General features: G+C 54.1%; 1 protein-coding gene across 1 annotated transcript in view; it reads right to left on the bottom strand.

Annotated features, from left to right (window-relative positions):
• Positions 1 to 13,990, bottom strand: part of ITGAE (integrin subunit alpha E) — a 61,921-nt gene that overhangs the window by 29,702 nt on the left and 18,229 nt on the right. Inside the window, exons 3-12 of the mRNA XM_040244444.1 lie at positions 7,699 to 7,790; positions 6,187 to 6,254; positions 5,728 to 5,845; positions 5,370 to 5,501; positions 4,876 to 4,991; positions 4,130 to 4,281; positions 2,974 to 3,127; positions 2,270 to 2,420; positions 1,278 to 1,345; positions 163 to 298 (exon numbers count right to left, since the gene is read on the bottom strand). Of these exons, the coding sequence (XP_040100378.1) occupies positions 163 to 298; positions 1,278 to 1,345; positions 2,270 to 2,420; positions 2,974 to 3,127; positions 4,130 to 4,281; positions 4,876 to 4,991; positions 5,370 to 5,501; positions 5,728 to 5,845; positions 6,187 to 6,254; positions 7,699 to 7,790 (1,187 nt within the window). The remainder of the gene's footprint in view (positions 1 to 162; positions 299 to 1,277; positions 1,346 to 2,269; positions 2,421 to 2,973; positions 3,128 to 4,129; positions 4,282 to 4,875; positions 4,992 to 5,369; positions 5,502 to 5,727; positions 5,846 to 6,186; positions 6,255 to 7,698; positions 7,791 to 13,990) is intronic.

Below are 13,990 nucleotides of genomic sequence, written 5' to 3'. Positions count from 1 at the left end.
GCCTCCGGGCCCCGCCCCTCACCCAGGTAGCCTCCGGGCCCCGCCCCCACCCAGGCAGCTTCTGGGCCCCGCCCCCACCCAGGCAGCTTCTGGGCCCCGCCCTCACCCAGGCAGCCTCCGGGCCCCGCCCTCACCCAGGCAGCCTCCGGGCCCCGCCCTCACCCAGGTAGCCATACTGCGCAGACTTGGTGTCCACTGCTGTCTGGTTCAGGAAGCTGCCATTACAGCTGTGTGTGTCATAGAGCAGTGCGCCCCCGGACCAATCAAAGGCCCCTACGGTTCCGAGCAGCACCTGCCCCTGCAGGGGAGGAGGGTGGGAGGCCATCTGAGCGGGAGGGACTCAGAGCCTGCCAAGCTGACCGAAGGCCTATCTGCCAGCACAGCAAACCTCGCAGGGGACTGGGGGAGGAGCCGGTGGAGATCAGTGCCCACCGGCCCAGAGACGCGGGAGGAAGGTGAGAGGCAAACACTGGGTTCCGGCCTTGTACCCAGGACTCCACCAGGGCAGCTGTCCCTCCAGTACCAGCAGCCTCTGGCACAGAAATCCAACTCGGGGGGCCCAGATGTTGAGTGTTTAAAAAGGGCGTGCGTGTGTATTCAGTCACATCAGACTCTCCTGCGATCCTATGGACTGCAGCCCCCCCAGGCTCCTCTGTCCATGGGATTTCCCAGGCAAGAATACTGAAGTGGGCTGCCACTTTCTATTCCAGGGGATCTTCCCGACTCAGGGACTGAACCCATGTCTCCTGCACTGGAGGCAGATTCTTCACCACTGAGCCTCCTGGGAAGCCCACATTAAACAAGTATGGCTCAGCAAAATGGGGCTTATCTCCCCCAAGGCTGCACATCTGGACCTGGCCCCCAAGGCCCACTTGTGCTGAGCGACATGCTAACCATGCTCCCACCAGACTCGTGGACCGTGTCCTCACGGCCGGTATCCCACCCCATGAGTGGGGAACAGGGCCTCCAGTGGGGAGAAGTAGGCGGCTTGGTGGGCAAACCCACCCAGGCCTGGGGGTTCCCAGTCTGTGTTAAGTGAGCTGCTTAACCCTTGAGCACAGGATGGAATGACTCCCTGTTATAAACTGGGTCACTCTCTCCTTGATCGCACAGGTCCCGGTTAGGGTAAGTCCTTTGTCCTAGAACGGCTCCTTTAGATGCCTCACTACAGGAGGACCCTGTAAGCCAGGTTGGGGCAGGGGAGACCCCGAGTTCCTAGGAGTCCCTGGGGCCCCTCCTCTGTGCTGAGCTTGCCTGGTGCTCAGTCAGCCACGTACCTTATCCAGGATCTGGGCGCTAAACCCAACCTGTGCCAGCTGGTAGTGGAGGGCATCTCCAACTGTGCCTGAAAGCCAAGAAGCCCAATGAGCCCGCTGTGAGTTGAGGCAAAGGGAAAAACCAAGTCAGGGTGGAGATTGAGGGGCCTGCTTTAACAGCTGCTGGCAAAGTAGGCTGGGCTGTTCCCTCCCTCTTCCTGGGCCTCGGTTTCCTCATCTGTGAGCTCCTGCGAGCAGGAACCATTCCCCAGTCACCCTTCTTCCAGCACGAGAAAGAGCTTCTCATCAGAGCTTCACAGAACTTGGGAGTGCCGAGGATGGCTGAGACTATTGTTACCTTTTTATTTTGATTTTTTAAACTTTTTATTTTATATTGGGGGCTTCCCTGGTGACTCAGATGGTAAAGAATCCACCTGCAATGCAGGAGAACTGGGTTCAATCCTTGGGTCAGGAAGATTCCCCTGGAGAAGGGAATGGCTACCCACTCCAGTATTCTTGCCTGGAGAATTCCAAGGACAGAGGAGCCTGGGAAGCAAAGAGTCGGACGCAACTGAGCGACTAACACTTTCATTTTATATTGGAGTATGGCCGATTAACAACGTTGTGATAGTTTCAGGTAGACAGTGAAGGAACTCAACCATACATATACAAGTATCTATTCTCCTCCTCCAAACCTCCTCCCATCCAGCTACCACATAACTTTGAGGAGAGTTCCATGTGCTATACAGTAAGTAGGTCCTTGTTGGTTATCCATTTTAAATATAGCTGTGTGTACCCGTTGATCCCAAACTCCCAACTATTCCTTCCCCCCACCTTTCCCCCTGTCACTTGTTGCCTTTTTAGGGATGGAACAGCTGAGGCTCAGAGAGGTGAGGGGAGTTGCCAGAGTGCCACATGGAGGGAGGACAGGGATGGGGCTTGAGGGCGGGCCTTGGGCCTCCTGCTGAATGCTGAGGGGGCCACCACAGGGTGGCCAGGGCCCTGAGCCTCACCTTCCATACGAATGATGCTCTCCTGCAGTTTGTTCAGCAGCCCATCCAGAGCCATGTAGTTGGTCACCTTGAAGGCATGATCCTCATCGGGGTCCGAGGCGATCAGCTTCAGCTCATGGTATGCTTTACTTTTATTAAATGCTTCTCCCACCTGCACAGAGGCCCCAGGTCAGTGGGCCAGCACCGTGAGTGGTCTCAAGGCCCAGGGAGAGAGCTGAGCCCCTCTGTCTGGCCTTCAGGGCCCCCCATCACCTGCTTCCTTCTTTCCCTGTACCTTGCTCCCCCATACACTCTACCTGAATGTTCCTGAACACACCAGGGCCCCCCACCCCCGCCCATGCTGTTTCCTGTGCCTGCAGTCCTTCCAGCCTTCCCCGGGCACTAAGTCAGTGGTTCCTCTTGTCCTCTGAGACTGGGCTCTGCATCAGCTCCTCCAGGAACTCTCCCTCCCGGGGGCTCCCAGGCTATCCAGTGCTCTCCCCATAACTTCTGGGAGAGTAAGCTGTGACCACGAGCCATCTGGGGGAAGACCCTGAGTGGGGTTGGGGGTGTGGGGAGCATGGGACAGGGGCTGAGAGAAGTTGGTGTTTGTGACTGGAGCAGGGTTTGGGTAAGCTGCTTTCTGATGCCCCTCAAGGAACCCTGACTCCTCACTGCCTCAGGCTGTACAGAGTCACGAGGTACCCCCAACTCCTGGCTCTTACCCCAATGGCAAAGCGCTCAACACCATGCATCTTTGGGGAATTGATGACAGTCGTGAGGTTGAGGGGGTCCTGGAAGATATCCCCATCAGTGAGCACCACCATGACCTTGGATGCCTTTGCTCTCGAGCCTTGGTTTGGTGTGAAGATGTTATCTCTAAGTCGGGGAGGGGAAAAGGGAGAGAGAACTTTGCCAGACCCTGGGAAGGTTTTGTTCACTGGCTTGTTTTAGAATCAAAGATTAAGGAGCCCTCCTAGGACGACAGAGCCCCAAAGAGGGGTGGTGATGCCCCTGGGTACACAGCAGCACAGGTACAGGAGGTAAGACTGCAGCACAGGTGTTCTTACCCCTCACCTGCTCCCAACAGACAGGAGACACCAGAGGACAGCACTGGAGTCTATTCCTTGTGTGTATGTCAGACTAATAATGATATTAATTACAGTGGCTAAGATTTACATAGCACGTATGTGCCAGCCACTGTGGTAAGAACCATAAATATATTTTTTTTGGTCGCACCCTGTGGGATCTTAGTTCCCTACCTAGGGATCGAATGCTCTCTGCATTGGAAGTGCACAGTCTTAACCACTGAACCAGCAGAGAAAACCTAGCACTGAACATATTTTAACCCATTTATCTCAAAAATCCTATAAGGCAAGTACAATTATTATTATTATTTGGCCACCCCTTGCAGCTTGTAGGATCTTAGTTCTCCGAACAGGAATTGAACCTGGACTTCGGTGGTGAAAGTGCAGAATCCTAATCACTGGACCACCAGAGAATTCCCTATGATTCTCAGTTTTAATGTGAGGCAGTTGAAGCACAAAGAAGTTAAACAGCTTGCCCAGAATCTCACGAGTGCAAACTGGAGCTGGGATCGAAGCCAGGGAGCCTGCCCACTCACTCCTCTGGTAAGCACTGTGCCCTACTGCTGCTCACAGGAGTAGTCTCTGGAAGAATTTTTGGAGGACTGTCCTGGGGTGTCATCCATCAGCCAAGGCTGGATTGGAAGACCTCACAGTCCCCTTTTAGCCAAGGAAGAGCCTGAACCCTGCCCCTGCCCTCTATATAGTCTGTCCAGCCACCTTCTCCAAGCAGGATGTCTCAGAGCCTCTGGGCAGGGTCCCAGGCTGGCAGCCAGTAGGTCTACAGATAACTCACAGGACGTGCTGCATGGCAGAGGCAGTCTTGGTGACTTTTCCCACTTGACTGATGTTCTTCACTCTGTCCAAGGAGGCTCTAATGTCTTGGCTGTCCAGAAGGTCAAGCTCGGTCTGGATGACTTCCCCATATTGCACCACAGCAAATCTGCACTGCAGGGCAGGGGCCAAGATGGGAGGAGTTTGGCAGAGCTGCTCAAGGCCACCCCTACCCCTTAGATGGCTCCCCTTGGAAGAAGTGGAAGAATCCACTCATTCCTCCTAGTCTCTGGGCAGGAGGAGATGCTCAGGCAGAGGGCAACCTCTAAGCCAGCAGGAGTGGAGAAAGGTGTGATAGTAATGGCTCCTGGTGAATCATGGGCTTCTCCCGAATCTATGTCCCTGTGTAGCCCCCTCTTCCACATTGACTCCAGGATAGGCTGTGGTGACTTGCTTTGCCCCATGGACATCAGCAAATGTGATGCAATCAGAGGTTTGGAAAGTGCTTGCCATGAAAGAGTGGCTGGGCTGTTGGAGACACATGGCCCAGAAAAGTGAAGGCAATTTAGGGTCCAGTCAAGCAGGTGTCTACATCTGCAGGAATTAACTCCAGGTAAGAACAGCAGAAGAACCACCCAGCTCAGCCCAAACTGAATAGCTGACCCACAGAAGGAGAACAGATCCTTGGTGGATGTTTTGAAGCAGTTTGTTCACAGTGGTGGTAGACAACCCACAAGTTGTGTGAATACAGCTCTAAGGGAAGCCCACCTCAAAGCACTTCTTATAAAAGTTCTTCATCATGTCGTAGATGAAGTCTTTGGCTTTCTGGAAGTCTGGGGGATCAATGCTTCCTGAGCCATCCAGGACAATGGCGATCTCAGTGCCTGGGCCAAGATAGGGAGCAGGTTAGGAGTGGGTGTGGTGTTTGGAGTGAGGGCAGCTCTCCCTGCTCTGAAGGGCACCCGCCTGGTCAAGCCCTGAAGGCTCAGTTCAGGGGGGACTCAAATGCCACTCCCAAGAGTGAAGCCTTTGTCTCAGAGGCAGAGACAGCCAGAACCTGCTCAGGCTCTGATGCTGTATGAGTCTCTCCCAGCATCCCTGCTCCCTGGGCCTACAGATGGGGGAGACAGAGCTGGTCAAGCCTGCAGAATGCAGCCACTGCTCCCCACCTCTTGGAAAAGGCACACCTCACCCCTAGAGGTCACCAACCTAGGGGTCAGTTCTGACAGCCTCTGGGAGAGCCCAGATCTGCCACTTCTCACCAGCTGCCTCCTCCTCTTCCTCCTCTTCCACCTCCAAATCCCGTCGCCTCCTGGCTTTGTTCTCTGTGCTGCCTCTTTTGTCCCTGGGGCAGGCTCCAGCATCCACAGGGGTGTCGGGATCCAGAAATTTTTCTTTAAAAAGTCCACATGGAAGAGCTCAGAGTCAGACGGCTTCCTGGTTCACCTCCAGGCCAGTCCTCACTTAGTTTTCCCTGGTTCCCTTCACAGGGGGCAAAGGCTGCCCTGCCCTCTCCAGGCCCCCGTGTCCCTCCGCATCTACCGCAGGCTGGTGCCTCTTCTTGCAGACCCCAGGAGAGCCCCTGGAGCTGTCCAAGACCAGTGCAGTTCCAGTCCTTACCAAGGTTGGAGAAGTAGACCTGGGCCCGGGGACGGAGGTCAGGGGTCAGCAGGCTGCAGTTGCCTGTGAGCTCTGAGCTGAGGCTGCGGGGCTGCCGGGTTGGCACTTGAATGCAAACCTGGTAGAACAGGGGAACAAAGAAGGGGAAAGCCAGAGTCACCCCTGACCCGGGCCACGGCCACACCCCCATGCCAGAACCCAGAGCCTCAACCAGGCAGGGCCCAGAACAGCCTGCTCACCCCTCCCCGGGGGGAGGACGAGTCAGTGCCAGCATCAGTGTGCTGGGCCACACAGTGTACTCAGGTCAGAGCCGCCACCAGCCCTGGGGTTGATCAGTGATATAGCTGGGCTCAGCCCTGAGAATAACACACCAGCCAGGACTAGTATCCACAGGGGTCAACCACAGGGGTCATCACCAGCTCCCCGAGGCCCTCCATCCCCTATGCCACGCACACTCACCAAAACACCGTGGTGGTTCCGGACAGCCGTCACACCCTGGTACCTCCCCTTTGGGATGGGGACATGCTCTGAAACAGTGAAGCCCAGGTAAGGGGGAGGGATGCTGAGAGGCAACCCAGAAGCCAAGGCTGAGGCCACAGGGCCGTCTTGGTCAAGGCCCCATGAGGACCAGCTGGCCCCTCAGAGCAACCTCTAGAAGCTGGATAGAGGAGCCTTCGAGGACAAGCCTCTCCCCCAGGCTCCTTCAGTCTCATTCAACACATGCCCCATGATGTCTGCTCTATGCTTGGCCTGTGACAGGTGGTGATAGGGATCCAGAAACACTGAGACCTCCTGCTGGTCCTGAGGGGCCCCTGGGCTGGTGGGCGGGCAGGTGGAGAAGCAGCAGCTGGTGTGTGTGTGCAGCACAGGGGGAGGAGAGCAAGAGGCTGAGGGACTGGCCGGAGAGTCCGATGAACCCTCCCCTCGCCAGGTCCCGTCCCTGGGGAATCTTATTGCCCCACAACCCCAGGGGCAGAGGTGTAGCTCCTTCCCCTCCCTCCCCACTGTGGACCTCAGCAGACTCTCATATTTGAGTCACAGGATCACTCAGCCACCATGCTGGACCATGTTCCCTTCTGAGGCAGCGATGGAGGCTGTTCGACACAGGGCCTCCCACATAGTCTAGGACTCCACCCGACACGGCTGAGCGGTCATCAGCAAAGATGGGCCTTCAGCTGAACTGGGTGGGATGGGGAGTGTTTGGTCAATGAATGAATGAGGTCCATTCCTTTGTTCATTCAAACGGCATTATTGAGCACTTAATATATGGCAGGTCCCATGCATTGGGAAAGACCCTGATGCTGGGAAAGATTGAAGGCAGAAGGAGAAAGGGACAAAAGAGGATGAGATGGTTGGATGGCATCACCAACTCAATGAACATGAGTTTGAACAAGCTCTGGGGGATGGTGAGGGACAGGGAAGCCTGGCATGCTGCAGTCCATGGGGCTGCAAAGAGTTGGACACAATTTAGCGACTGAACAACAACATGCTGGATGACAGGATGGCCACAATTAGACGGGAGGGGGAAGGGTTGGGTCCCACTGAGGTGCAATGAGGTGGGGCAGGTTGGGTTTTGGAATCAAGTGGAGTTGGGTTCACATCTTTGGTACTACCCAGATATGTGATGTTAGTCATACTGGAAGCCAGAGGCCTTCTCTGAACTGTAGCTTCCTCTTCTGTAAAAGGCTGTGGTTTTGAGAATTAAAAGTACACGAAGTACATAACAGAGTGTCAGGCGACATGGTGAACACTCCATACATTTTGGATTTCATTTTCACTGTTAGAATTGGGTCTGGAAAGATGGGTTAGGGGTTAGGGTTGGATAGGGATGAGATTGGGCACCAGGGTGGAAGGCTTGTTGTGGTGGAGGGACCAGATTAGGTGGGGCCGGGGCTGGAATGATTGGCTTGGATGAGCGGGATTCCTAGAAAGGAGGTCCTGGGAGCATTCCTTGGAGTGGGGCTGACTTACCTACTGGTTGGCAGTGGAGCTCATCCTGGATGAGAGAACACTGATGCAGGGGCTTTGCTGTTTGGCTGGTTCTGGGGCTGGTGACCAGGAGCCTGAGCAAAAGAGTCTAGCTTGTCAATGATCCCTTGTCTCCTCCCCACTGCCCAGGCTCAGTCCTTCTGTCCAGAGACCCACAGGTTCCCCATCTGCAAAACGATGGAAAAGACCAGACCAAGACAGGCAGGCAGGCTCCCCAGCCCAGGACAGTGGATCTGCATTTCAAGGGAGGCACAGGCTGTAACCTTCACATGGTTTCTAGCAGGCAATGGCTAAATACCTCCCCTCTCTGCCTGCTGGCCCACCTGACAGACATGGGGTGATATTGGTGGTAAACAAAGACTCTCCGCTCTTTGATGGTGGTGGTGGTGGTGGGGGGGCACCAGGAAGCCACCCGCAGCGCAGTTGCTTCTGTTGCAGGCAGTGCTGGCTTCCTAGCGGCTGCTGCGGGGGGCGGTCTGCCCCCACCTGGCTTCAGTGACCGTGCTTCCTGAGAAGAGCATTCTAGTGCCCCTCTCCCAGGGGCTGGTCAAAACTGGAGGTTCTGGGCACCTCGGCCTGGTTAAGGCAGCCTCAGGACACGTGATTCCAGATGGCAAACTCCGCCCCCTACCCAGAGCCCAGAGAGACACAGAGAGAGTGTCGGCCTAAATATTCTCAGAGTCCATGCCACCCAGGGAGATTAAGAGCTGCCCCACAACAGGGAGGTCTCTCTGTCTTAAGGGCTGTGAGTAGAGGCCACTGGGGAAGGGTAACAGGGAAGCAAGTCCAGGGTTTTACACCAAGGGCAATGCGAAGCCACAGAGGGCTTCATGAAAGGGAACCACACGCTTATACAGGTCACGATGAGCTACGGGGGGCTGGCGTCCAGAAACAAGGTTGCGTTGCCACTTCCTCACCTCTTGTTACTTGACATGTTAGGAAGTTATGAAAGATATTCACTTTATCTTTCACGTTGACAGGATAACAATAAAATCTATACTGTGTGTGCGCCCTCCCCAGCTTATCCCAAGCTGACTTCCACCCCGATAGGACTCCTGTCAAGGTCAGCGGTGGTCCCCACATTGCCAAGTCCAAGGGACACTTTTCTGTCCTCGTCTTCCTCAACCTCTCAGCAGCCCTGGACTTAAGGGCCCATCTCCCCCTTGAACCACTTTCTTCTGGGTTTCCCCTGACCTCCCTCACTATTCCTTCTAATCCTTGGCTTGTTCCTTTGCTGTCTGACTTTTAAATGTCACCTGGGCTGGGTGGGTCCCTGTATTCCTCACCACACACTGATCAAGCATAGCTATAGAAAATAGAACAATGACCCTTCCACTCCCAGAGAAGTCCATGTCCTAATCCCCAGAACCCACAAATAAGCTACTTTTTATGGCAAAAGGCACTTTGTCGATGTGATGAAGTTAAGGCTCTTGTGACAGGGAGTTTATCCTGGATTATGTGAGTAGGCCCAATGTAATCAGGCTTTCCCGATGGCTCAGCAGGTAAAGAATCTGCCTGCAGTGCAGGAGACACAGGAGATTCAGGTTCAATCTGAGAGTCAGAAAGATCCCCTAGGGAGGAAAATGGCAGTCTACTCCGGTACTTTTGCCTGAAAAATCCCATGGACAGAGGAGACTGGTGGGCTACAGTCCAAAGCATCGCAAAGAATCGTACATGACTGGGCGACTAAGCATGCACGTCAGTGTAACCACAAGGGTCCTTATCAGAGGGAGGCGCTGCTGGCCTTAAAGATGGAGGAGGGGGCCACAAGCCAAGGGATGCAGACAGTCCCTCGAAGCTAAAATAAGTGAGGGTACAGATAATTCTCCTCTTGAGCCCCTAAAGGAACAAGGCCCTGCTAACTCCTTGATTTTAGTTCAGTAAGACACGTGAAGGACGCTGACCTTCAAAACTTTAAGATCATAAATTCTTTTTTTTTTTTTTTCTTTTCGGCCACAGGGCACGTGGGATCTTAGTTCCCTGACCAGGGGTCAAAGCTGTGCCCCCTGCATTGGCGAGGCAGAGTCTTAACCACTGAACTGTGGTTTCTGTACAAATGTGTACTGTTCTAAGCCACTTAAGTTTGTTGTGAATTTTTAACATGTTTATTTTGGCTGTGTCGGGTCTTAGTTGCTATATGTGGGATCTTTTGTTGCTGAACATGGACTCACTAGCCGTGGCTTGCAGACTCAGTAGATGCCGCACACAGGTTTAGTTGCCCCACAGCATGTGGGATCTTAGTTCCCTGATCAGGGGTTAAACTCTTGTCCCCTGCACTGGAAGGTGGATTCTTAACCACTGGAGCACCAGGAAAGTCCCACGTTTGTGGTGACTTTGTTATAGCAGCCCTAGGAAAGTAATAAGTAACCTACTGCCCAAAGTCTAACAGATCTCTCAAATTTAGAATGTCCAAAACAGGACTGTGGTCTTGTCCTCCTGCGCCTGAACTGAACCTTTCCATCTCCCCGCCACAGGTGCATGTCACCCCTGACCACCACGTTATGGAGTCCGAGGCCTAGGAGGCAACTTGCTTCATTTTTTCACTCATACCCTCCATCAAATGCATCAGTAAACCCTACTGGTTTTTCCTCCAAATTATATCTAGAAAACGTCTCTTCTCTCTGTTTCCCCTGCCACCATCATCTCGCCTGATGTGTAGTAATAGCCTCCTAACTGTTATTTCTTTTTTTAAATTCAGTCTTATAAATTACACCACATCACTCCCCTACATCAGCAATCTCCCTTGCCCTTAGAAAGAGAGTCTGTCCATACCCCTTGCTGCAGCCAACAGGGCCTTGCACCATCTAGCATCTTCCCCAACCCTGAGACTCCCCTCCGGCTCCTTCGCTCCTCAAGCTCTAGCTCCACACTGGCTGGCTGCTGTTCCTAGGCTGCCCCCAGCTCTTTGCTGGCTTGGGCCTTCTGCCTTGCTGTCCCCTACTCTCCCCAAACCTGGCCCATTCTCATTCCTTGGCCTCGCTTAACTGTCACAAATGCTTTCTCCAACCAGCCTCACATCACAACCCAGTTTCTCTGCTTTTTATCACTCCATTAACTCCCTTCCCAGAACTTGTCCTGTTTGATGGCATCCTGTTCACTTTTTTACTGTTTACTATCTCCCTCTCCCCCTAGATGATAAGTTCCCCAAGGATCTTATCTATCTTGTTTGCTGTATTATTTAAGGCACCTGGAATGTGGTACAGAGCAGGGGCTTGGTAAATATTTGTTGAGTGATGATTGAATGACCGTCCAGGCAGCAGGTGAGGGGGCCAGTTTAGGGTGAGGTTGAGGAGGGCTGCATGCAGCTCAGCTCTGTGAGCTTAAATCTGAGTCCCCAGATTAGGTTGCCTGCTCAGCAACCTTGCCTCTTTCCCAGACCCTGCCTAGCCAGAGCCTCAGCCCTGGGCCCAGAACCTTATTCTCGCTCCCACACAAAGGTGGGCTCAGAACTGGGCTCTGACCCAGACCACATTTTGGTGGTGAAGGTACAGCCCTGAATAGCCTCAGGCCTCCTTCCTCCTTTAGACCTTGGCACAAGCTGTTACTTCCACTTGTGGTGCCTTTCACCTCCTTTTCTTGCAGAAGAGTCATCCTAAATACCAGCTCCTCAAGAAGCCTTCCCAAAAGAAGGAGCACCTTGACCCCTTCCAAGCCTTTTTGGAAGCCCCCAGTCCTGGACACTTACGCTTATCCCTGACTTTTGTTCCCGCTTAGACTGTGAGTTCTGGTGGGACTACCATGTACAGTTGCACAGGTTGCACACTGCAGAACCCAAGGTTGCCTTTCAACCATAGTCATGCAGTGCCGTGGCCTGGGGCCCAGTCTGAGCTGCTGCTTCTGCTCACCCCTTTAACCAGCCCCTCCATAGTGCGTGGTCTCTTGATCTCCAGGTTTATCTGCCAAGAGACTGGCAAACTAAACTCTAACTGACTTTACCATCAGCTGATAGCCCCAGAGACCCTATTACACCTGGGCTGAGCGCAGCCCATCTCCTACCTTCACCTAACTCTCACTCAGAGTCTATTCCCATACTTCCCGGGTGAAGTGAAAGTGAAGTCACTCAGTAGTGTCCAACTCTGCGACCCCATGGACTGTCAGGCTCCTCCATCCACGGAATTTTCCAAGCAAGATTACTGGAGTGGGTTGCCATTTCCTTCTCCAGGGGATCTTCCTGACCCAGGGATCAAACCCGGGTCTCTAGCATTGCAGGCAGATGTTTTCACCATCTGAGCCACCACAGGGGGAAAGCCTTATATATATCCCAGTCCACCTGCTGCAGCAGCCAAGTCCATGATGCTGCGAGCTCTGGCTCTTACATCTTACATAGAAATGACATGAGGGAGAGGGGACACATCCTTGCCCAGGGACCCCAGCTGGTTCCTCTGTGGCCCAGGCGGCCAGAAATGCATTTCCTGCCCTGTGAGCAGCCCGTGGTCTCAGGTTCCAAGGTTTGAAACCCTGAAGTGCCTCCCACCACATCCTCCTCCTCTGCATGTTCAAACCTGTGAGCCCCTCTCTGCTTCAGCAGGTGTTCAGGGAGGTTTTCTTGAGCCCAAGAGGGCTCTTCCCCAAGCCCTGGGGTGGGAGGTGGGGTGGCTCAGAGCCTTCTGCTCTGGGAACTTCAAAGACCCCTCTTCCGCTGTGGCCTTTTGGCTTGGCTTCTGAGAGAAGGGGGTTAAAGTCTGTTGGGCCTGAAGTGGGTGTGGTGAGGGCCTTGCTGGGGTACTGGTGGGAGAGGGGCTGGGCAGAAGACAGTCACAGATAACTCAGGCTGAAACCCAGCCTTGACCTTGATGAGCTGGGGGAGCAATCAGAATGTCATGCACTGCAAACTTTGTTAAAACTGAACGCTGATCCAGTGCAGAAGCCATGATCTAGCAATTCCACAGCTGGGCACCCTGGTGCCTGATAAAAAAAAAGATGCCCAGTGAAAGAAAATGCAGAGCTGTGCTGGTTGTCATAGCCCAAGGAAACTGCCAGAACACCTCTCATCAGCACTGTTCCCACAAGGGGAAACTCTAGCAATGACAATGGGTACCACTGCCACAGGCAACATTGATGAAATTCCTAGACTGGGTGTTGAGGGAGAGAAGCCTGACCGTATACCTTGTTTATGATACGTTCAAGAACAGGCAAAGCCAGTCTATGGAGACGGGGGAGGGGCTGGGGGGGGAGGGGGAGGGCACGTGGGGACAGGGGTTAACTCCCGCCCAGGATGTGCCTGGTAGGGAGCGCATGGCTGTAGGGGGCTTGTGGGGGGCAGGTCCTCTTCTGCCTCTTGTATGGATGTGGCTCACGTGGGTGGCTCACTTCGTGAACACTCGCCGAGCGGCACACTGACACCAGGTGCAGTTTGCTGTGCAACAGTGCAGCAGTAAATTTACCAGAACAAAACACAGCAGTGCTTACCTTTAATTCACCTTCCTGAAGCCAGAACATTCCTAACAACCTCACCGCCCTCCCTGCTTCAAGCCCCTCTGGCTCCCCACACCTTCGGTGCCTTCCTCCATCCAATGCTCATTGTGCTCGGCCTCAGCAGCCAACGCCTTCCCAGCTCCCTGACTTGCTCAGGCTGGCTTCCAGATTTCTGCCCAAGCTGCTCTCAGCCCTGACACCCTGCTCTATGCTGACTCCCTCTCCTATGTCTTCTAATTCCTACTCAGCCCCTATGTCCCAGTGACATTGCATATCCTCTGACTGAAGGACACACGTGGCTCCGTGTCACCAAAGCGCCTGGACATCCCCACAGAGCACTTATCCTTCCTCCCAACTGACCAATGGGTCTTTTTCCTGCAAGAGCCTGGGAGCTTCCTGGGGGCAGGGACTCTGTCTCCTCTCTCTTATGCCCCAAGCTTTACCTGGCCCTGAGCAGCTGCCCCATAATTACTGCTGAATGAATGAATGAGTGAATGGGCCCTGTCCTCACCACTGAAATCTAACGGTCACCAGCCTCTTCACTGGACAATGAGGAAACCAAGCAGGAGGTCCAAGCCTGCTTGGCTGGTGTGGTCATGGCCCAAGTTCAGGGCTATGAGGCTGCCTCAGGGGCCATCACTGCCCACCCATCCTCCACCAAACAGAGCTCCACTAAGTCCGACCCCCTGAGCAACTCTGCCCCAAAGCCGTCTGGACCCTGGGCTCATGGCTCAGGTGTGTGGGGTGAGCAGGAAACCCTGGACCACTGACCAGAAGCAAAGCAACTGAGGTGGGGATGAGGAGTTAGGGAACCAGCCAGGGGCAGCTGGGCTTTAGGGCAAACACAGGAAGGGCCCTG

Source organism: Oryx dammah, unplaced genomic scaffold, assembly GCF_014754425.2.
Source record: "Oryx dammah isolate SB20612 unplaced genomic scaffold, SCBI_Odam_1.1 HiC_scaffold_8, whole genome shotgun sequence".
NCBI lineage: Eukaryota > Metazoa > Chordata > Mammalia > Artiodactyla > Bovidae > Oryx > Oryx dammah.
The sequence above is the reverse complement of the archived record's forward strand: the minus strand, read 5'-3'. Positions and strand labels throughout refer to the sequence as shown.